Genomic DNA, 25425 nt, shown 5'->3' on the forward strand with positions numbered 1-25425 from the left:
GTCAAAAATGGAAGCTAGATTAGATTAGGCTGAATTATCTTGGACACAGTAACTACCGTGTCAGTCAAATACATGGTCCTTCGAACCTAACATTTCATTGCCAATAGCAGCCACCAGCATGTACATTGAAGGGTGTGTGACTATCACTAGGCACTCAGCTCTTCATATTACTGTAGCCTTCTATAATTCATAACTATATCCCAAATTCTTTCTAAAGTTTCATTTCTGTCTTCTGTTATCAAAATGTGGGAATAATGGGACTTATAAACATGAACTATAGTTATTACCTATGTATAGCTCTCTGAAGTTCCACCTTTCCTTCTTTCTGGGAAGAAATGATAAACTTATTCGTGTCTATTTTCCCTACAGTACTAACTCATTAAAGTGAATCGAATTGCCTGTCCCTTGTGTATAAATTGCTTGTTTCCCTCCTTCATATACACCCTTCCTTCCTCTCTCATACCTTCTTCATCATGTACTCTCCAACTCTACACTGCATCTTCTCATTCCAATAAAAGAGATCCCTTACAAACAAAGTAAGTTCAAAATGTTCATTGAACTTATACCTGGTGTCATAAAGTTACCAGCTCCCACTGCTCAGCTCCCAAAGCCAAAGGTTTTATTACAGAACTTGTAACAATTTTATAAGACAATTCACATTAAGAATCACAATGATAATTAAAAACATGGATGGAGATGAGAATTTAATCAAATCAGTACTACAAAAATGCAAAAATTTCTTATTTGAAAGACTATGTAATAGAAATTCATAATGATGATAATGATGATGGTAATTATAGTACCTTAGTAGCTTTAAAGAAAAAGGAAAATTATTTTATACCAGGTCTCAAGAAACTTGTCAGTATCTGGCTTTGGCTCCAGTGTAAGACGTTTTTCCAGCTCAAAGCTGTGGATGGAACGTAACTTCCGCACCAATGGAACATCTCTGTCTGGCTGAGTAATCTCTGAGCGGACACGAATTGGTGAACCAAGGCTTGGAGCATTCAGAATACCATTTACTTGACCATGGCTGTTCTCTTCTTCGGTAGCAGCCTAGACAAAATATAAAAGAAAACAATGAAAAACGTTCAGGTGACTCTATGTGTAGCAATCATTGACGTCTTTCAAAATAATATAAACAAAGGCTTGGGAGGTGTTTTCAGAAATCACGGTATTTTGGATAGTCGACATCATTACATACTTGTCTACTAACCCTTCATAAAATGAGTTTTCTTAATTTATTCTCAGTTCAGTATTATTTTAGTTTTTTATATTTGTGGTACAAAGATAAACAGTCTAAAAATGTTTACCCACCTTGACTTTTTGTATTATGTCTAATGAGATGCTTGCAGGACTCCATTCCTCTAAACTAAAAATAAAACCTGGAAAGGTTTTCTTGGAGACGCAGGTGGTCTCACAAGAGGTAGGATGGGTCACCACGCCTGAATATCCCCTCTTGTTCCTTCTCTAAAAAACAAGCGAAAAACCAAACAAAAACAAGAAAACCTGGAACTAGAAAAATTAGCTGGGTAGAGAAGAAGGAGGTTGAACATGATGCAGCTCTGAGCAGTGGGGTTGCCTAAGGACAGATGCCCTCAGTAGTACACTTACCAGAGAAATTAAACCTGATCCCAGTAGTGGGGTGAGAGAGGGAAGTCTGGTATGTTTATTCTGATTAGAGACCCACAGAAGATGCCCAACTGGTCTCAAATTGGGGGTCTACTCTGGCTACCAGCAGAAGCAGAAGACAATCTTCTCTGAAGGAAGGCTTCCCAATCCCCAATTTAGGTCTACAGGACTGTCATCAATTATTAACTAATAAGTAAAACACTAAAGATAGTCAAACACAAGAAGGCATGCCCATGACTAAGAGCAGAAATAATAATTTTATTTATTTATTTTTTAAGATTTTACTTATTTATTTGACAGAGAGACACAGCCAGAGAGGGAACACAGCAGGAGGAGTGTGAGAGGGAGAAGCAGGCTTCCCGCGGAGCAGGGAGCCTGATGCGGGGCTCGATTCCAACCTGAGCCGAAGGCAGACACTTCATGACTGAGCCACCCAGGCGCCCCAGAAATAATAACTTTTAGAAAAACATTTAAAACTCCCTAAGACATGAGGAGCACCTGGGTGAGACAGTCAGTTAAGGGTCCGACTCTTGGTTTCGGCTTAGGTCGTGACCTCAGCGTCATGAGATCGAGCCCTACGTGGGCTCTGCATTCAGTGTGGAGTCTGCTTAGGTTTCTCTCTGCCTCTGCCTCTTCCCTCCTCTCTCACTCGCTCTTTCTCGTTCTCTCGCAAATAAATAAATCTTTAAAAATAAGAATCTCCCAAAGACATCAGATATTAAACTTAAGATACAGAATACAGAATAAAGGTCATTATCACAAAGATCAACAAGGGATTATTTGGAATTAACTGATGAATTTAATATGAAATATTCAATTAACAAGTTAAACATCAAATTACCCAGAAAAAGCCAAAGTTATTAATCAGTGAACTAGAACACATAGCAAAAGAAATTACTTACAATGAAGCACAGTAAGGAGAAGAAAAATATGAAAAAAAATTAAGAAATATATAACAATGAAAAAGCATATGTTTACTTAGATTCCCAGGATGAAAGAACAAAAAGAATGAATTAGTGGCAATATTTTGGTAAGGAATAGCTATACATCTCCCAGAAATGATATGAAACCATGAATCAAAAATTCAGGAAACAAGATATCCCAAGCCGGATAAATAAAAAGAAATGTAAGCCGACGAACACTTGTAGTTAAAATGCAGAACACCAAAGACAAAGAGAAAAGTTAAAAAGTAGCTGGGGAGCAAAGACAGAGGGCAATGGATCATCTACAAAGAAAAAAAAATTAAGAGTAACAGACTTTTGAATACCAATAATTGAACCCAGAGGAAAAATAACTGTCAGTCAAAAACTCTGAATCTAGTATGAATTCTCTTTATTTTTTAAAAAATCTTTTATTTTTATTTTTTTAAAGATTATTTATTTATTTATTTGACAAAGAGAGACAACAGCGAGAGAGGGAATACAAGCAAGGGGAGTGGGGGAGGGAGAAGCAGGCTTTCCGCAGAGCCGGGAGCCCGATGCGGAGCTGGATCCCCGGACCCTGGGATTCATGACCTGAGCCGAAGGCAGACACTTAACGACTGAGCCACCCAGGCGCCTCTAGTATAAACTCTCTTTAAAGAATGATGCTGGGCAACCTTCTCAGGCCCCCTCCCTCCTCGGAAGCTTTGTACTATCACTTTGCTATCATTCAATAAACCTTGCTTTGCTGCCACCCCCCCAAAAAAAGAATGATGCTAAAATAAATACATTTACAACTAAGTAAAAATTTAAAGAGTCCTCCCAAAAGACCTCAACTAAAGGAACTTCTAATTGAAATACTTCAGGAAGAAAGAAGGCCAGGACTTCCAAAAATGCAAGCATATGGTAAACATCTTTGAAAAATCCAGACAAACATCACTAATATAAAAAAAAAAACAATATCGGGGCACCTGGGTGGCTTAGTTGGTTAAGTATCCGACTCTTGGTTTTGGCTCAGGGCTTGATCTTAGGGTTGTGAGATCAAGCCCTGAGTAAGGCTCTGCACAGAGCTTGGAGCCTGCTTAAGATTTTTCTCTCTCCCTCCCACTCTGCCCCTCTCCCACCCACTCTCCCTCTCAAAAAAAAAAACCAAAAAACCCAACAATATTAATAATCTAATTTGAGTAATGTTTTTGAAAAGGAAGGAACTGGGGCGACTGGGTGGCTCAGTCAGTTAAGTGTCTGCCTTCAGCTCAGGTCATGATCTCAGGGTCCTGGGATCGAGTCCTGATCGGGCTCCCTGCTCAGTGGGGAGTCTGCTTCTCCTTATGCTTCTCCTTCTGCCTCTCTCTCTCTCTCTCTCTCAAATAAATAAATAATCTTTAAAAAAAGAAAAAGGAAGAAATTAACATATAGAAGAGAACTGAATACAGATTAAATAGTGATGATGGGTAAAAGACAGAAACTAAAGTCAGCTCAATGTCAAGTGCCATTTCACACACTCATACACACAGATACCCATGTGGGCTGGAAACTGAGAATGTCACTCAAGATTTTTTACTATAAGAACAGTTTTTGCTTCTGGTGCAATAAAGACAGCCACAGTTGACATTATAAAAATCCGACACTGACTTCTTTACTACTTTTCACTACTTATTCCTGATTACTATTAGTCTAGATAAGGCTTTTTCTTTTTTCTTAATAGTTTATTTTTCTTTAAAAATTTTTTTATTTTAATTCAATTTAGTTAACATCTAGTATATTATTAGTTTCAGGGGTAGAATTTAGTGATTCATCAGTTGCATATAACACCCAGTGCTCATCACAAGTGCCCTCCTTAATGCTTATTACCCAATTACCCCAGCCCCCCCACCTCCCCTCCAGCGACCCTTAGTTTGTTTCCTATAGTTAAGAGTCTCCTATGGTTTGCCCCCTCTCTGTTTTTATCTTATTTTTCCTTCCCTTCCTCTATTCCACCTCGTCTTTCTTAAATTCCATAAGAGTGAAATCATATGGTATTTGTCTTTCTCTGACTGATTCATTTTGCTTAGTACAACACCCTCTAGTTCTATCCACGTCATTGCAAACGGCAAGATTTCATTCTTTTTGATGGCTGAGTAATATTCCATTACACACACACACACACACACACACACACATCTTCTTCATCCATTCATCTGTTGATGGACATCTGGGCTCTTTCCATATTTTGGCTATTGTGAACACTGCTGCTATAAACATCAGGGTGCATGTGCCCCTTCGAATCACTATGTTTGTATCCTTTGGATAAACACCTGGTAGTGCAATTGCTGGGTCATAGGGCAGTTCTATTTTTAACTTTTTGAGGAACTTCCATACTGTTTTCCAGAGTGCAAGCTGCATCAGCTTGCATTCCCACCAACAGTGTAACAGGGTTCCAGACAGGGCTTTTTCAATAACCAGACCACAATGCAGCATGTCACATCTATGCAGAGAATGTTTTTACACAGTGACTCCCATGACTGAATGTATATACTGTTAATTTTTTTAATTATTAAGTTTAACAATATAGTATATATACTGTCTGAAGACAGGCCAAGCTCCTCAAAATTGATCATGGAAAATTCTTTTCAAGATACATTTCATAAAGCGTGACTAGCCAACTTTCTATCAATCATGTTAAAAGGTATGAGCCCAAAGTCTCATTTTACACCTATAAATTTAACTTCCATCCCAACTAAACCTTCACAAAATCATAGGAAGCACCAAAAGCTAACTGGCTCATGATTCACTGCCCCTCCATTCCCATTTATCTTCATCTTATCTTCTATGAAAATGGAAATGACAAGGACAGTAAAATCAAAAAGAAACTTGGGGTTAATCTGCCCAAGATTACTAAAAATTAACCATTTAATTCAGAAATCTGTATCTCTCCCCTTACAAGTGGTACTGCTTACAATCCTAAAGAAGAAAAAAATCATGTCAATTATTCAAAATCCACTTTGTCAGCTCATGATCAGTTAGATGCTTTCTACTTCTAGCCCTCACTTCCCCACCTCCACTTGAGACAATTTTCAGAATAGGTACTCCTAGTTCCACAGGCCCACACTAGAGAAGGGACCCAGAGTCTTGTCACATTATTTAGAAAGACTATTAACTTCTGACCTATAGATGTCTCTTCTTTTAGTCTCAGTGTTTTTTTTTTTTTTAAACGCTTTCATCTTTTCCAAAAATACAAGATGAAAATTAATGTTCAGTGTCTATATCTGAGTGGTATGGGCAAAATTAGCCAAGATGTTATAACTACAAATATATAAATCACTAGCAATACAATGTTCTATCTATTTCTCATTCAAAATTAAAAATCATGATACTTTGCTACAGCAACAGAAGAAAAATATTAAGCACTTAGGAAAGATACCCCCTCCTATGCAAGAAATACGCACCTTACAAATCCCAAGCTTTATCTTGTTCCTGTTGGCATCCATCTCTTCCCAGACATCCTTCTCCTGGGGACGTGGGTGTCCCAAAGATCCTGGCAATTTATCTGGTGACACACCAACAGGGATGCCATTCTCCCCATCACTAAGCTGTTCATCTGGAAACACCTCATCTGTATTTTCTCGAAGCAAGTCTCCTGGGATGGGAGTGGCATTGGCAATTCTAAAAATATGGGGTGAAAAAAATGTAGAACTTAAAAACACCAGAATCAAAAATTACTATGAGACTATCCTACATTTTGTTTCTGGACTTAAACATCAAGTCTATATATAATTAAAAAACAAAGGCTCCTGGGTGGCTCAGTTGTTAAGCATCTGCCTTCGGCTCAGGTGATGACCCCAGGGTCCTGGGATTGAGCCCCACATCGGGCTCCCTGCTCAGCGGGAGGCCTGCTTCTCCCTCTCCCACTCCCCCTGCTTGTGTTCCTGCTCTCACGGTCTCTCTCTCTGTCAAATAAATAAATAAAATCTTAAAAAAAAAAAAAAGAGTAAAACAAAACCTCAGAAACTTAAACCATGCCAATTCTACGAAATAGAACTATTTTTTGGGGGATGGAGGGGCAGAGGAAGAGAGAGAGAGAGAGAATCTTAAGCAGGCTCCACACCCGTTGTGGAGCCCAATGCAGAGCTCGATCCCACAACCCTGCGATCATGACCTGAGCCAAAATCAAGAGTCGGATGCTTAACCGACTGAGCCACCCAGTGCCCCAAAACTTCTATTTTTGATTAGGAAAATTTTCAGGTTGATCTAAAAATACAAATTTTAATACAGTAACTCACTGATTTAAGAATCACTTTAACAGTTAGAAATATTTGGTCTATTTTCTAATAAGTCTTTGTCAATTTTAATATTTTCTACTCTTTACCCATTTTTTTGCTGCAAGAGTAACAAAAATTATAAACAGAAAAATGTCAAGTGTCATAATGACAAGCAGGTATGAGACCAGTTATATAGATTTTTTAAAGATTTTATTTATTTGACAGAGAGAGACACAGCAAGAGAGGGAACACAAGCAGGGGAAGTGGAAGAGGGAGAAGCAGACTCCCCACTGAGCAGGGAGCCCAACACGAGGCTTGATTCCAGGACCCTGAGATCATGACCTGAGCTGAAGGCAGATGCTTTATGACTGAGCCACCCAGGGGCCCCAGTTATATTTTTTTAATAGTGTAAAATGTACATTTGCTTCTTCATTTATAGACTTTTGATAAGTATCTACTATATGCAAGGTTCTAGGGGCATAAAAAGGAGAAAGGAAATTCTTGCCCTCTGGGTAAAACTAGAAATACTGTAACTATACAGAACAAATATACAGAACTGCATGAACTGACCAGGAACAAAATTAAAAAAATATTAATTGACATTTGTCAATATATTTCTTTCAAAGTAATTTCATGTCCTATTTATATAACTGGTCATCTCTCCCTTAGACTTCTGGCTTGTGAGGAGCTTCTTCCAGTTCTCAGCTATCACTCATTAAGTGATCAGGTCCCCATCAGCTCTAATGTTCTATAACTCTACTTTGTACACTAGTTTGTTTTGTTTTTAAATATTGCTGACTGAACACAATATTTACCACACAGTGAAATATTTTCTTAGATGTGATCTGGAATGTCTAAAAGTAGAAAAAAGCAGTTTTCAGTAGACTATCCTGACACACACAATTATTCTGAGTGGTAAAAAAGGCATCTTCTCAGTGAGCCACTCCAAGGGTAAGAGCGACACCCTAGCCCAGGTGTCATCAATATGTCATGTTGTGAGAACAAGTCATTTTGCAGGGACTTGTTCCACCTGAGTTGATGCCCTTCACTACCATCTCTCCCTATTGGGTCAACAGTAGAAGATGAAAATCTTTTTTTTTTTTTTAATATTTTAAATTTTTTTCTTTTTAGATTTTATTTATTTGAGAGAGAGCACAAGTGGGGAGGAGAGGGAGAAACAGGCTCCCCGCAGAGCAAGGAGCCCAATATGGGGCTCGATCCCAGGATCCCAGGATCATGACCTGAGCCGAAGGCAGTCGCTTAAACGACTGAGCCACCCAGGCACCCCAGAAGATGAAAATCTTACTGATATGTTATAGGTATAATTTAGAAAAGCAGTGATAATAGCCCCCAGGGGAAAAAAAAAAAACCTTATAGCCCTGTAAAGCAGTTCTTGTAGTTCTGACACTGGGAACGTACTGAAAAGGGAGTTTGAAAAAAAAAAGAAAGAAAAGAAAAGAAAGAACGAATGAACGAAAGAAAGAAAGAAAAAAGAAAAAAGAAAAGAAAAGGTAGTTTAGCCTAAAATAGTTCATGTGAAAGGATTTATTATAAAAGTAATTAAAGTTCAAAAGTAAATAAAGTTCATAAAGTTCATAAATAATACTCTCACATATACTTTTGCACTCATTCGACTCCTGAATGTAGGATAATTTTTCTGGGAAGGAATTTCTTTCCTTCCATATCTCAAACTGCAGATTTGGATCAGAGAGCCGGTGAGGAGCGCTAAAAGATTTTTCAGATAGAAGTTCAATATACTTTACTGATTGATGCATTACAATGGACACTAACATAGATGTGCTACACAGTAATCTCAATGTTTACTGACAGAATTCCCTCTATTCCTGAGGAAAGGGAATGGCAAAAGAATCAATATTTGAATTCAGGACGGTCAGTCTACTAGCCCCACATTTTTTCCCATTTTAATCAGTATTCTTCCAAATCCTTTTTTCCCTATGCCTAGCTAATACTCTGCTTCTTTCCAACTACGCCAGTTCCTTGGCATTTCTTTCTCCACTCCTGAGGAAATAAAGCACACGCCTACCTATGAACTGCTTCTATTCTTACTCCCTCCTAGGTTCCCTCTTCTCTACACACTTCAAGGGGCTCTCACATCTTCCCCACACGGGCTCTCTTCCACATGACTCAGGTTCCTCTCTGCATTTATTCCCCCATTTTTACTCCTTACATAATTACTATTTTCTTCCTTCTCCTATAACTGATCCAAATCTGGAGTTTGAGATATGGAAAGAAAGAAATTCCTTCCCAGAAAAAATATTACATTCAGGAGTCGAATGAGTGCCTAAGTATATGTGAGAGTATTATTAGCACATGGTTTGTGTTGGGTGTTTGCAGGTAAGGTATAAATTACAGAAGCAGATTAAGGGAAAAAAGTAAGGACATAAATAGAAGAATTGGAGAGATGTCAAGAAAAGTAGGAAGAATGGACGGACATCCTTTTCACACTCCCTTCCCCACACTCTAAGGCGAGGGCTGGCCAACTAGGGCTGTGGGCCAAATCTGACCTGCTCACCTATTTTCGTAAACCAAGTGGTATGGCACGGAGTCCTGCTCCTTCATTTACATACTGTGTGAGGCTGCATTGGCACTTCTACGTAGTGGTAGTGGTGACAGAGACAGCACAGCCCGCAGCTACTTATCTGGCTTTACAGACAAGGTTTGCTGAAGAATCAGTGCTTTAATTCAGAGGTCAGCAAATTCACTCACTTCTTAAATGGTAGGCCTGTGGGCCTAATACTTTTCAGGCAGATACAGTGACAGATGCTAAAACTTGTGGGCAAAATGATGATGAAAAACAAAGTTTATTTGAATTGCCCAAAGTTATCTTCCCACAAAATACTTACTACTTAGAAAGGGAAAGATAGTAACTTCACAGTGAGGAAACCTGACTAACATCACCCTAGCCAGATTAACAATATCAATACCATCTGTAATAGGACATACTGACATTATGTAGAGCTCCTTCTTTAATACCATAAATTTCCCTCTGATCTTAGCTTTAAATGTAAAAAAGAGTAGGCTGATAGGTTTCTAAGTTTCCAAAAGGAAGGGCCTTTGACATGTTTTTGTTGGAAATTTCTAGTTCTTATTGCAATGTGATCAGATAGTATAATATTTCTGCTTCATGGAACTACTTACACGCTTTCTTGGTGACCTAATAACTGATGAATTTTTATAAATGTTCCTGAGGCACATGAGCACAAGGCACAAGCTCTGTCATCAGGGTGTAGAGTTAAAGAAATATGCATAACACCTATCTTATTGGTCATATTTTTTGTCTATTTCTTATTCTTTGTTCACTTGATCTCTCTTGTACTGAGTTTCATACTGAGATCTCCAACTACGTGTGTGTTTCGAGCTATGCCTCTCTGAATCTCCTGTAGTTGTTGCTTCCTAAAGGTGACTGATGGAATTCTTGGGACTAAATATTAATGAACATTTGTGAATTGCAGCATTTAGCATTAAAAAGTATCCTTCCATTTTCGTAACTTGTTTTGGCTTGAATTCTATTTGTCTGATACAAGGATCATTAATTCTCTTCTTATGGCTCCCATTTTTCCAGTACATCTTTGTTCATCCCTTACTGAAATATTTTCAGGTGTGTCTCTTGTATATAGCACATGTATTTAACTATGTAAGCCAAACTGAAAATCTTTTTAATAGATGAGTTAAGCCCATGTATATTTATTGCTATGAATATTTGGTCTCAAATCTGTCACAGTATTTGATAATTATATGTATTTTGTTATATTTGCTATATTTCTTTCCCTACAAGATGGATCTTCTTCACAGTCTCATTTTTAAACATTTTTTCTTAATTTTTTTTTTGGTATTTTGGGTTTGCCTGCTTGTTCTAATGGTGTACTTTGGACATATACCTTTTAAAATGCTCTTAGTCCCGTTTTCTTACTTCACCTTGCCACTGAATTTCTCAGCTTTAACTGGTATTGTCTTGTTTTCCTCCTTTAGGGACTTAAAAGAATGCTACCCCTCCTCTCTCTACATTCCATTTACACTACTTTCTCTCTAGTCCTTTTAATTATTTTGGAGGGGGGGCAGAAGGAGAGAGAGAATCTTAAGCAGACTCCCCACTGAGCATGGAGCCTGATGTGGGGCTCGATCCCACCACCTGAGATCGTGACCTGAGCCGAAATCAAGAGTCGGACGCTTATCGGCCTGAGCTGCCCAGGCGCCCCTCTAGCCCTTGTAAATGATTTATTTTATTTTCATTCTCTTAGGGCTTTTATCCCCTCTGTCTTTATTCAATGCCCTTTATTAAATCTTCATTTGAGCCTGCTCTCCTTTGTGCATTTTATAATTTTTTCACTTCTAAGATGTCTTTCTCTTCCATTTTTTTCCTGACCTCGATCAACTCTCACTTCTTCCTCTCTCCTCTCCTTTTCCTTTTCCTCCCATCCCCCTCTACTTTGTGGTCAATTTCTTAGTTTTTAACTTTCCGATTCAAGGTAGTTATCCTTATCTTCAAATGCACAAGTATATTAACTTCTATTTGGGGTTTTATTTTACAGTTCTCTTCTCCTTCATGGCTGCTTCTCTGAGAGGACATTTCCTTAGCATGAATTAGATTTTCTCTTCTGATTTTTTTCAGTATAACATTTTATGGATCTTTGAAATCTTTTTCTTGTTCATTTTTATGGTTTAGAGTATTTCATGAGATCTGTAGTTTAATTAGTGCCCTCTTCTGTCAATGTAGCAAAGTCCAAACAAGTTGGGGGATTTTTGTTTGTTTTTATGGTTAGAGAGACACAGTATCCTTTGATTTTATAGTTCTCCTTTTTGTAGGCAGTTAAATTTTATTTCCCCTTTTGCCCTTCTGTGAATACTGATGTATCACCTTCAGCTTGAAATTCATCCTTTTTGCCAGTTCTGTGAAAGCAGACCTGAGCCCTTTCTGTATTTTCCTTTGCCAGCTAGCATTGGAGCTCTATCAGTAGAGGGCACTGGAGAGACACTGCAGGAGGAGAGTGTTCTGCCCTGAACTCCAGTGTGTAGCTTGGCCAGTTTGCCCAGCACGCGTGGCTCTCCCCAGCACAAGGACCCTGCCACATCCCAGCATCCTCAACACCTGGCTCTCGCAGCACGAGGACAGCAGCAATCAACAGCTTCCCTGAGCAATCCCCGCTATTTAGAAGAAAGCAAATAGCTTCCTCTGCCACCCGAGAGAACAGATTTCCATTAAGTTCCAGAGGGCAGATTTTCAGCAAATTCTACCAGGCATCAGAGTGACTTCCCTGCCATCCAGTGAGCAATGCACATACGTTCTCCAACAAGGTCAGGACCTCAGCCCTGGGGTCGGGCTAGCAGAGCTCTTTCTTGGATGCTTAATCTCAGCCCCAGGAGTAGGAGATGTACTTTACATTTGCTATTCCTGTATTCTCTACTTCCTATTAGTCTATCCCACATTACTCCAATTAGCTAATAATTCCTTGTATCATCTTCCCCTGTTCAAATTACTATGTAGTTTCTCTCTCCTGATCAGACCCAAACACATACATGTTTTTTCCTTCACTGCTCAACTGATAAAAGGCATTTTCTCCTTTCTTTGTCTTTTTTCTTCTTTCTTTCTTCCAGAAGCTACATGTTTTGAATCATGCCTATTTTTACCTCTCTGTAGTTCATGATCTAATCTACCCAAACACTCTCTAATAATTACATTTGTAGGATGGGATTAGTTTTTCTGGTGTTGGCTTAAGATCAATCTTAAGTCCTATTTCTAATTCGCTTCCTCTGCATGGTTTTTATTGATCTGCCTTTATAAAGCCTTGGGGCAGAGTTGAGCGAGGCAGGAGCATAAGAGGGTTTTGGTTCCTCTTTTTACTTATTTTGGAGTTTAGGCTAGGTATCCTCTGTCTTCAAATTATGTTGAGGACATGGTTTTTGTGTAGTTTTACTTTTCCTTTCTTGTTATTGTTTTATTTTAGGAGGAAACACTGGGAGATGGGTACTTCAACTGTCTTCACTGACTTCAGTTACCCTGAAGTCCTTATCACCTGGATTTCTACGAATTTGAGACTTACCTACTTCTAGCAACAATCAAAGGAGGAGGAGGGCAAAGGCATGAAAACAAGAATCAAAATTTCTAGACAGGATCCATCTCTGTTACTAGTATTTACCAAAGTTAGATGATTCACTCAGCCAGTGTTAGGATCATCTCCTAATTTGTTTGGTTTTTTTTAAAGATTTTATTTATTTCTTTATTTTAGCGAGTACTTTAAACAAACCTCTGTGACGATTCTAATATAGCTAGTCAGGGTCCCTCACTTAAGAACTCTGAGACTAGCTAATCAGGATATCATCCCTAGTTAAACGAGTCCATGTAAGCTTTTCTGATTCAATAAGCTCTAGTGATCCCAAATTTCAATATAAAATCAAAACAATGGATTAGTGATAAACTGCCCCAATTATGTGATGATTTTTCCCTATTTACTTTTTTCTTCATTAACCAAACATTTTAAAGCAACCAGAGCAGGCAAAAATGGACCAGGAAAAAAAAAGGACGACCCCCCAATTTATTTAATAACAAACAAAAGCAACTGTATTTAATACATGTATAGAAGAAAACACAAAAAAACACAAGATGATGGAAATACATGATAACCTGTTCCTAATATACTTTGTAAATTAAGTTACTTTCTTAGAGGAACAAGCTACATGTGTTGTTCATACTAAACTTAAACATAGTAAAGTTGGCTCATTTTTTCCAGGGTCCCATATATTCTTTAGAAGTAAATGCAAACAGGGGCGCCTGGGTAGCTCAGTCGATTAAGCATCCGACTCTTGATTTCAGCTCAGGTCAGGATCTCAGGGTCATGGGACGGAGCCCTGCTAGGGGCTCCATGCTCGGTGGAGAGTCTACTTGGGATTCTGTCTATCTCTCTCCTTTTTCCCCTCCCCCCGGCTCGCTCTCTCAAGTAAATAAATAAATCTTAAAAAAAAAAGGAAGCAAATGCAAACAACTCCTTCTCATTTCAGAGAAAACCCACTGCAAATATGACATCAACAAGCTCAAAGTTCCCATTTCAAAGTATGATCTGTAAATACTTTCTAAGAAAAGTAAATCTGAACAAAGACATATATAAAAGCAATGTTAATGCAAGGAAATACACAGGCTTTCTCCTATGTCTCAGCATTTTGTCATCTGAAGGATCCAGACGAAATAAAAGACATCTCTGCGAATGTAGTGCATCTAAGAAAGCCATTGCTCAATGATCTGCGCAGGACATACCCGATCGCCGCGGGGGTCAGGCGGGTGTGCAGCTGAGGGGTGGTGGAAGTAGTGGTGGTCGTCAGGGAGCCATCCGTTCCAGTCTTCTCCCAGTCAAAAGGATCACTCTCAACTACTCCAAAGGTCTTGATGCTGTTGTCAAACACGGATGTCAGAAGCTAGGCCATAAAGAAAAAAGCTAAAGTAAGCTAACAATAAACACTGTCATTTTATTCTTTAAGAGAAAGCCGCCAGACTCACAAATTAGTTTTGTAGTAGGATTAAAAAAACAAAACAAAACAAAAAACCAAAAAAAAAAACAGATGGTACAAATAGGGCTCTGAATAAGGACTATATGTGGATGACGATACTGAATAAATACTGATTTTTCTCAGTTGAGGTACCGGTTTGTAGTTATGTAGGAAACTGTTTTTGTTTTTATAAGATACATAATGAAGCATCTTCTCTAAAACCTACTTTCAGATGGTTTGGCAAAAGGAAATTTGTGTTGTATATGAAAATATGTATTCAGTTTCAACCATCTATATGATAATTTTTTTTTTGTCAAAAAGGAGTATTTTTATATGGTTCAGCTTAAATAAGTGAGCAGTGTTAACAGTTGTTATATCTAGGTTAAGGGGTATACAGAAGTTCATTGTGCTTTCTTACAATTTTGGGGAGTTTGAAAAATTCAACTGTATGTGGTGTGAGTGTATACACAAATTATCACAAAGAAATCTGCCTCTTTATTTGGTTTATATTAAATATTTCAATTTTTGTTCTTTATTTTTTGAAAGATTTTTTTAAAGTAATCTCTCGACCTAAAATGGGGCTTGAATTCACAACCCCCAGATCAAGAGTTGCTTGCTCTATAGACTGAGCCAGCCAGGCACCCCTCATTTTTTTTGCCTTTAAATTCCAAAACTCTGATGTGATCTAGATAATGATCTCACAAAGACTGCCCTTTACTGTTTCTGATTTTTAATTTTATGATTATGGCTTCATTCTCTCCTCATCATTTCTCTTACCCTGTTAGTACCCAAGAATAAAGAATAATTTAGATTTCTGTCTGGAGCCACTGGGTAAATAAATGGTGATGTCATTTACTGAAACGGAAAGCAGAGAGTTTGAGGACTGGGATACTGAAAGTTTTAAGGAGTTTAGGGTGGAACAGGGTATACTACAGACTTGAAAGTCATCAGCATATAGATATGAATAGGTATTACTTAAAGCCTTAGGACCAGATATCATCTAAGCAGAGTAGGTAGCAAAGAGGTCCAAGGGCAAAGGCCTAAGGCACTCCAACCTTTAGTTAGAAAGAAGACTCACTAAAGGAAACCAAGAAGGAGTGGCCAGTGAGACAGAAAAACAAAGTGTGTGCTGTTTTATATGCCTACTGAAGAAAACATCTCAACAAGATGGGCCATCTTGTATCTATTCCTAGATACCTAGGAATAAATCTAACCAAAGAGGCAAAGGATCTGTACTCAGAAAACTATAGAATACTCATGAAAGAAACTGAGGAAGACACAAAGTACCATCAACTTTTTTTCAAAGAAATGGAACAAATAATCCTGAAATTTGTATGGAACCAGAAAAGACCCCGAATAGCCAGAGGAATGTTGAAAAAGAAAAGCAAAGCCAGTGGCATCACAATTCTGGACTTCAAGCTCTATTACAAAGCTATAATCATCAAGACAGTATGGTACAGGCACAAAAACAGACACATGGAACAAAATAGAGAGCCCAGAAATGGACCCTCAACTCTATGGTCAACTAACCTTCCACAGGGCAGGAAAGAATGTCCAAGGGAAAAAAGACAGTCTCTTCAACAAATGGTGTTGGGAAAATTGGACAGCCACATGCAGAAGAATGAAACTCGACCATTTCCTTATACCACACACACAAATAGACTCAAAATGGATGAAAGACCTAAATGTGAGACAGGAATCCATCAAAATCCTTGAGAACACAGGCAACAACCTCTTCGACCTTAGCCACAGCAACTTCTTCCTAGAAACATCGCCAAAGACAAGGGAAGCAAGGGCAAAAATGAACTCTTGGGATTTCATCAAGATAAAAAACTTCTGCAGAGCAAAGGAAACAGTCAACAAAACCAAAAGACAACCAAAAGAATGGGAGAAGATATTTGCAAGTGACATATCAAATAAAGGGCTAGTATCCAAAATCTATAGAGAACTTATCAAACTCAACACCCAAAGAACAAATAATCCAAACATGAAACAGGCAGAAGACATGAACAGATATTTCTGCAAAGAAGACATCCAAATGGCCAACAGACACATGAAAAAGTGCTCAACATCACTTGGTATCAGGGAAATACAAATCAAAACCTCAATGAGATACCACCTCACACCAGTCAGAATGGCTGTCAGGAAACGACAGATGTTGGCGAGGATGTGGAGAAGGGGAAACCCTCCTACACTGTTGGTGGGAATGCGAGCTAATGCAGCCACTCTGGAAAACAGTATGGAGGTTCCTCAAAATGTTGAAAATAGCACTACCCTACAACCCAGCAATTGCACTACTGGTATTTACCCCAAAGATACAAATGTAGTGATCCGAAGGGGCACCTGCACCCCAATGTTTGTAGGAGCACTGTCCACAATAGCCAAACTATGGAAAGAGCCTAGATGTCCATCAACAGATGAATGGATAAAGAAGATGTGGTATATATATATACAATGGAATATTATGCAACCATCAAAGAATTGAAATCTTGCCATTTGCAACGACGTGGATGAACTAGAGGGTATTATGCTAAGCGAAATAAGTCAATCAGAGAAAGACAATTATCATATGATCTCACTGATATGAGGAATTTGAGAGTCAAGACAGAGGATCGTAGGGGATGGGAGGAAAAAATGAAACAAGATGAAACCAGAGAGCAAGACAAACCCTAAGAGACTTAATCTCAGGAAACAAACTGAGGGTTGCTGGAGTGGAGGTGGGTGGGAGGGATGGACATTGGGGAGGCTATGTACTATGGTGAGCACTGTGAATTGTGTAGGACTGATGAATCACAAACCTGTAACCCTGAAACAAATAATACAGTATACGTTAATAATAAATTTAAAAAAAGAAAAGAATTATGCATGCAGAACCTTTAGTGACTCTAAAAACATTCTGAGAACAAATATTTGTGATAATATTTATTGAAAGAGGGCGCCTGGGTGGCTCAGATGGTTAAGCGTTTGCCTTCGGCTCAGGTCATGATCCCAGGGTCCTGGGATCAAGCTCCGCACTGGGCTCCTGGCTGAGCAAGGAGCCTGCTTCTCCCTTTCCCTCTGCCTCTCTCCCTGCTCATGCTTTCTCTCTCTATCTCTGTGTCTCAAATGAATAAATAAAATCTTTAAAAAATAAATAAATAAAAATAAAAAAATATTTATTGAAAGATTCCATATGAAAAAAAATAATGGAGAAAAGGAAACTAAAAAGATCAAAGGAATTGGAAAAGGCATGGTTATAAAACCAGGGAATTTTTGTTTTGGTCATTTTTTTGTTGACTTAAGTCAACGTTAGAGGGCTTTAGAAAACACACAAGAAAGGAGGATGGATTGAGACCCAGCATATGGGAAGAGAAGTGGCAGACCCTGACCTTCTCTCCTGACTCTGGAAATGGAGGTTCCCACAGAGCGAGTTGCATGCCCCTATCCATGAGGCAGCACCTGCCCCGCTGTGTGAGCCCTTAGACCACTGCCACTAAGTGCACTGCCCGTACTGGGTTGCCATGGAAATGATCCTAAACAGTTTTTATGCCAGATGTCCTTTTATCATGAATTATCTTCTTACATTTATCATAGTATTTTTGTATGTCTTAGAAAATGTAGCATATGCCACTGGGCCTCAGATAAAAAAGTTTGTTACTAAGATGGTGATACCAGAGACCAGCAGCAGGAGGTAGAAGGATGGAAGGCATAGAACAAAAGAGAGAGATCTCCTCTGGCCCTCTAATTTATGTGAGGTTCCCCCTTGTTACTCTCTAGCTCAACCTCTGATTTTTTTGTTTCCCTAACAACCCAGCTATGCCTTCTGAGAAATTTAACTCCAATGTCATCAGAGTCAGGAGAATCCTACAACAGCTAAGTCCCCCGAAACAAGAGGCAAGCCTGCTGCATTTTGATGTAACCTCTGCTTAAACAGTCCCACTCCTAAACCTGGAAAGTAGATTCACAAGATTAATAAGAAGCTTGGTCAGTTTTGGATTTCTGCTCTATCATATCCTCTGATTTTAGCAATGTTGTGACACACTGTATGAACTGGCTGATAGACACATTTTAGTTTCAGGCTCCCCAACATTGTGGATATTTATGGGTTTTATTAGTCTTCTCAACTTGCTAAACAATGCTTAACATAACTGGGACACTCTAGTAAAGATACCTTCATGTTCTTATGTCAGGATCACATGATTCTATTAATTACTGACAAAGATTTCTAATAATTCTTCATGTAACTTTAGTTCTTTCACTGCATTTCAATGAACCAGTCATGGTAGTATTTATTTCACAATGGCTGTTGTGTTTGTGGCCACCTCTCCAAAGGTAAGATGGTGAAAAATGGCAAGTCTTTGGACTTTTTTTGAATGAGTCAGAAATTGGGTTCAGACACCACTTCCAGCACCATGAGTTTTCCCAGGCAACAGGTCTAAACTACGTCTCCATAAAACGGGAATAATAACACAAGCCAGGTATTACTGTGACACTGCTGGGTGTCATTATTATAACAATTAATGTGCAAAAGCACCAAGGGTTCTTCTTTATCCAATCTGATGCTATCTTAGCTTCCCATTAACTAGTAACTATGTCACCTACCAGTGGAGTCTTGTGGTGGAATTCAAGGTTAAGATCTTCCTATACACTCCTCAGAGACATGTTCCTTTCTCAAAACACTTTAAAAAGGATTGTTTAAATTATAAGGTGGCCACAACAGAATTCAATGTTTTTATTTTTATTTATTTTTTAAAGATTTTTTATTGATTTATTTGACAGAGAGAGAGACAGCGAGAGAGGGAACAGAAGCAGGGGGCGTGGGAGAGGGAGAAGCAGGCTTCCCGCCGAGCAGGGAGCCCGATGTGGGGCTCGATCCCAGGACCCTGGGACCATGACCTGAGCTGAAGGCAGACACTTAATGACTGAGCCACCCAGGCGCCCCAGAATTGAATGTTTTTAATCACTATCTACATTTCTGAAAATGTTGGCCCAGCACTTTTTTTTACTTTTAGTCTGAAATATTAAAGATTCACAGAAAATTACAAAAATAGCAAGAGAAAGCCTCTTCACCCAGTGTGCTCCAATAGTAACATCTTAAACAGCTAGAGTACAATACCCAAACCAGGAAAGTGACATGGGTACTACCAGTCCACAGAGCTTATCAAATTTCACCAGTTTTACATGCCCTCGTGTGTGTGTTTCCGTGTGTGTATATAAATCTACACAATTTTATGAACCTCAAGAGATTCATGGCCTGGCCACTTTCTGTCTGTTATAGTTGCTATACTCTTTCAGAATCTAATCATAAAAACAATATTCATAATAAGATCTTTGTTTGAATCTTGGTTGTAGTTCTGATAGCTTCACCCAGTTTAGTTTAAGAGATAGAAAACAGTATTGATGCACTCACAAGTTGATTTTTCTTATTTCCTTAGTAGGAGACTGTTAAGCAAACTAAGATTCAGTTCAATTTTCCTAACATTTGTTGAAAATTTAGGTGCCAGGCACAGTGCGAGGATAGTGTAGGATAAAAAAAGAAGACATGGTTGTACTTCCAGAACTTAAAAACCAGCTGGGAAGACACACTTGTACATAAATACTAAGTACTGATAAACTTGGATGTAATTTCCCAAAACACCGTAACACTTTTCAAAAAGCAAGTGTCAGCCATTATTCTAATTGAGACATGCATAAAAGATTCCTGGTAAAGAGCAAAACAGCTCCTCTCTACATCTACTGTCAGAGTGAGCACTAGCAGGCTATTGGATGAGATGTTGGCCATGTGCAACTTTTTTAAAGATTTTATTTATTTATTTGACACAGAGAGAGAGAGCACAAGCATGGGGAGCGGCAGGCAGAGGGAGAATCAGACCCCCCACTGAGCAGAAAGCTGGATGCGGGAATCGATCTCAGGACCCTGGGATCATGACCTGAGCCGAAGGCAGATGCTTAACCAACTGAGCCACCCAGGGACCCCTCACAATAGTCTTCTTTAGATTACAGGCATAACTAGGTGGTAAATATGATAAAAAATTTTTTGTTTGCCCAACTCCTATGCTCACATGCATACTTGATCAATAAAAAGTGTTTTGCACCTAAGGTGGGAAAGTTGGAACATTTTCCAGTTCTTCCTGAATCTAGCATTATAGGTTTAATTTCATTATTTTATTATAGGTAATATGAACTCTGTGCATTTCAGAAATACATATGAAAATGTAAATATAAGAACATACTCCAAAATGCCTTGTATACAATGTACTTTCTCCATTTGTTAGAGTCTATAGTTATTAATACAGTTATTAACACAAATAGCCATATGGGAAAGAAACTCACCCACTTAAGATCTCTAAGGACCCAAGACTGTATGCTGCCTCTCTGCTTTTTTTTTTTTTTAAAGATTTTATTTATTTGACAGGGAGAGACACAGTGAGAGAGGGAACACAAGCAGGGGGAGTGGGAGAGGGAGAAGCAGGCTTCCTGCTGAGCAGGGAGCCCGATGCAGGGCTCGATCCCAGGACCGGAGCCGAAGGCAGATGCTTAACAATTGAGCCACCCAGGTGCCCCCTGCCTCTCTGCTTTATATCCTATTTATATCTTATACAAAAGCTGCCATTTCACACAGAAATAGTTAATATATACAAATAAGTTTACTGTGCTGTTTATAGTCATTTGACTGGGCAAACTGACAACACTGTAGAATGTAAAACTTTCTTTAATAGTAAAGTCTATGTGCTGTACTTTGTAGATAAAAATGATAAACTAATACATCATTTTTACAGGCACAGCTCCAGACCACCACAATAAAGCAAATATCGCAATAAAGTGAGTCAAATTACTTTTTTGGCTTCCTGTGCATATAAAAGTTATGTTTACATTATCCGTACAATAGTATTAAGTGCACAATAGTATTATGTCTAAAAAAAACAACATATATGCCTTAATTAAAAATACTTTATTGCTAAAAGATGCTAACCATCATCTGAGCTTTCAGTAAGTGGTAATCTTTTTGCTGGTGGAGGGTCTTGCCTTGATTCTGATGGCTGCTGACTAATCAGGATGGTGGTTGCTGAACATAGCGGGTGGCTGTGGCAATTTCTTAAAACAAGGCAACAATGAAGTCTGCCACATTGATTGACTATTCCTTTCACAAGTGATTTCTGTTCCATGTGATGCTATTTGGTAGCATTTTACCTACAGAACTTCTTTCAAAACTGGAGTCCACCCTCTCAAACCCTGCCACTGCTTTAGCAACTAAGTTCATGGAATATTCTAAATCATTTGTTGTCATTTCAACAGTCTTCACAGCATCTTCAGGAGTAGATTCCATCTCAAGAAGCTACTTTCTTTGCTTCTCTGTAAGAAGCAACTCGTCATCCAGTACAGTTTTATCCTGAGATTGCAGCAAGTCAGTCACGACTTCAGGCCCCACTTCTCATTCTAGTTCTCTTGCTATTCCTACCACATCTGCAGTCACTTCCTCCACTGAAGTCTTGCACCCCTCAAAATCATCCTTGAAGGTAAGAATAAACTTCTTCCAGACTTCTCTGTTAGTGATAATATTTTGACTTCTTCCCATGAATCATCAATGTTCTTAATGACATCTAGAATGGTAAATTCTTTCCAGAAAGTTTCCAATTTAGTTTGCCTAGATCCATCAGAGGAATCACTATCTACAGCAGCAACTGCCTTACAAAATGTTATTTCTAAAATAATTAGACTTGAAGGTTGAAATGACATCTTGATCCATGGCTACAGAGTGGATGTAGTGGCGAGCAGGCATGAAAACAACATTAATCTCACTGTACATCTCCAACAGAGCTCGTGGGTGACCAGGTGCACTGTCAATGAGCAGTCATATTTTGAAAGGAATCTTTTTTTTCTGAGCAGTAGGTCCTAACAGTGGGCTTAAAATATTCAGTACACTATGTTGCAAACAGATGTGCTGTCATCTGGGTACTGCTGTCCCATTTACAGAGCACAGGCAGAGTAGATTTAGCATAATTCTTAAGGGCCCTAAGATTTTCAGAATGGTCAATGAGCACTGGTTTTAGCTTCAAGTCACCGGCTGCAGTAACTTCTAACAAGAGAGTCAACCTGTCCTTTGAAGCTTTGAAGCCAGGCATTGACTTCTCCTCTCTAGCTGTGAAAATCCTAGATGGCTCTTCTTCTAATACAAGGCTGTTCTGTCTATATTGAAAATGTTTTGTTTAGTGTATAGCCACCTTCAGAAGCTAGATCTTCTGGATAACTTGCTGCATCACCTTGTACTTTTATGTTACAGTGAAGGCTTCTTTCCTTAAACCTCATGAACCAACCTCTGCTAACTTCAAATTTTTCTTTGGAAACTTCCTCATCTCTCTCAGCCTTCATAGAATTACAGACTCAGGACCTTGTTCTGGATTAGGCTTTGGCTTAAGGGAATGCTGTGGCTGGTTTGATTTTCTATTCAGACCACTAAAACTTTCTCCATATCAGCAATAAGGCTGTTTTGCTTTCTAATCATTCATGTGTTCACTAGAGTAGCACTTCTAATTTCCTTCAAGAACTTTCCCTTTGAATTCACAACTTGGCTAACTGTTTGGCACAAGAGGCCTAGCTTTCAGCCTATCTTGGCTTTTGGCATGCCTTCCTTACTAAGTTTAATCATTTCTAGCTTTTGATTTAATGTGACAGACATGCAATTCTTATTTTCATTTGAACACTGAGAGGCCATTATAGGATTATTAACTGACCTAATTTCAAGATTATTATGTTTCAGAAGATAGGGAGGCTCAAGGAGAGGGAGAGATGGGGAATGGTTGGTCAGTGGACAGTCAGAACACACACAACATTTATGGATTAAGTTTACCATTTTAGGGCCGCCTGGGCGGCTCAGTCGTTAAGCGTCTGCCTTCGGCTCAGGTCATGATCCCAGGGTTCTGGGATCGAGCCCCACATCGGGCTCCCTGCTCAGCAGGAAGCCTGCTTCTCCCTCTCCCACTCCCCCTGCTTGTGTTCCCTCTCTTGCTATGTCTCTATCTGTCAAATAAATAAAATCTTAAAAAAAAAAAAGTTTACCATTTTACATGGGTAGGGTTCATGGCACCCAAGACAATTACAACAATAAACATCAAAGATCACTATACAAATATAACAGTAAGAAAAAAATTTGAAATATTTCAAAAATTATCAAAATATAACACAGAGACACAGAGACAGGAAAAATGGTGCTGATGGACTCACTCAATGCAGGGTTGCCACAAACCTTTAATTTGTAAAAAATGCAGTATCTGCAAAGTGCAATAAAGCAATGTGCAATGAAATGACGTATGCCTGTTTTAATCTATGTGTGGCTTCATTTATGTCTTCAGAGGTAGTGATTATTTTGCATTAAGCTCTAACTTCTCCCTGAGAGCAACAGAATCTTGTGATGTATAGTTGGTTGGGGTTAAGGGTGCAATCTGTGGTAAACCTAGTCATTCCTTATAAGGCTTTATGAATGGATACCCTAAGGAAATGATTCACTGACCACAGATAGAACGGAGCCAATAATCTTCACTTTGTTCCATAGCATATTAACATAAGATATTACAGCCCTTAAGCTCTTGACAGATAGATTAACTAGCTGGACATTTCCTTCTCGTCAACAAATTAGCTATAGGATTTACATAATTTGAACCATAAGCAGTTCTATACACCAAATGAATCACAGCAGGAACAGTAAAATCTGTTCAATAATAAACAAACCTAAAACTCTAATGAAGTATATCCACCCAGAAGGGAGGAAACACACACACACACACACACACACATACACACACACACACACACACACACACACACACTGTCCTCATCAGTCAATTTCACTGCATTTCTCAGGATGTATTAAAATAATATTCTAGGGACCGCCCATACTCATTTACAATACCCTCAAAGCTACAATAAGTGAAGATAAAGACTAAATGACAGAAGAATTAACCCACAGAACTCAGAAAGATGATTACCTGGTAGTCTGGTTTTGTAAAATAATCCAAAGAGGAGATGTGATCCAAAAAGATGCTGAATTCTGGAGGGAGATGTTTCAACATAAGCCTGTGGTCATACCTCTCCTTAATAGAGCCTACTTGCTCCTGGGAAGTAAAGAGAACAGGAACCAAAGTCAATTTCTCTTGGCAGCTACACATTAACAGCCTCTCTGTAACAGTCTCAAGGGTATGTACTAGGGAATGAGATAATGAGTAATTAAGTATAAAGCAAGAACTGAGCTCTTGCACACTGCTTTATGGAGGGAGGGAGGATTGTAATGAATAACCAAAAGGGTAACAAAGAGTTCTGCATCAGTGAACTGACAGTCTGCCAAAATAAAGAGCTGATCTTAAATCTAGTCTACTTTTCTTTGTCAACACATGTTTACAGTTTTCAAAGTAAACAATATAATGTAACAATTAAAATTTAAAAGCTTACGTGACTTATAAAAAGAAAAAGGGAGAACTCAAGAAAAGAAAAGCTCTGAGGGAAAGCTAGAAATCAAATCAGAAGTGATGATTTAATACTTAAATGAGTATCTATTCTCCATGTACATAGAAAAAAATCTTAACATTAATTAGATCTTTACTATCACCCTAATTTTAGTTCTTATATGTAAGTATATTCTCATCCATTATGTCTACCCAGGAGAAAATTTTATTCCTTCCCTTACCAAAACTGGTATTTCCATTTCCATTTCCAAAATTACCTTGTCCTTTATTTTTCTCCAAGGCAGCTGACCAACCACAAACTCCACCAACATGTAGAATAAGGACCAAAGGTCATCATGTCTTCCCATTTCCTTCATAAGCCAAACAGAATTCAATCACATTACATTACTACTCCTTTTGAGTATATTACATTGTCTAAGGCCTAACCATTGCGTTTCACCTTATTAGGCTTAAAAATTTTAATGTATTTTCCATAAAATCTGGTAAATATATCTACCTAGCTATATAACAATCTACATAACAGAATGAATATAATGAAGTACTTTTTGCTACAAAGAAACCCCAAAACCTAGAAATGCTGGAAATGTAATTAACAGCCCATTAATTAATAAATGAGTTCATTAAGAAGGGAAAGTCGTTGCCAAGGTTCTGGGGGAAAGGGGAAGGGTGAATCAGCATTTAGCAGGTATGGAGTTTCAGTGTTGC

The 25425-nt window shown here is 38.5% G+C and overlaps 1 protein-coding gene across 10 annotated transcripts in view; it reads right to left on the bottom strand.

Annotated features, from left to right (window-relative positions):
- TTBK2 (tau tubulin kinase 2) overlaps positions 1–25425 on the bottom strand; it is a 155331-nt gene that overhangs the window by 23082 nt on the left and 106824 nt on the right. For all 10 annotated transcript variants that reach the window (XR_003515711.2, XM_027570402.2, XM_027570405.2 and 7 more), the window contains 5 exons: positions 24978–25070; positions 24247–24372; positions 14055–14212; positions 5975–6191; positions 842–1053 (listed from right to left, as the gene is read on the bottom strand). Coding sequence is in view for 9 of the 10 variants with exons in the window: in XM_027570402.2 (XP_027426203.1) it covers positions 842–1053; positions 5975–6191; positions 14055–14212; positions 24247–24372; positions 24978–25070 (806 nt within the window). In the remaining variant the exon portion in view is untranslated. The remainder of the gene's footprint in view (positions 1–841; positions 1054–5974; positions 6192–14054; positions 14213–24246; positions 24373–24977; positions 25071–25425) is intronic.

Source organism: Zalophus californianus, chromosome 6, assembly GCF_009762305.2.
Source record: "Zalophus californianus isolate mZalCal1 chromosome 6, mZalCal1.pri.v2, whole genome shotgun sequence".
Lineage (NCBI taxonomy): Eukaryota > Metazoa > Chordata > Mammalia > Carnivora > Otariidae > Zalophus > Zalophus californianus.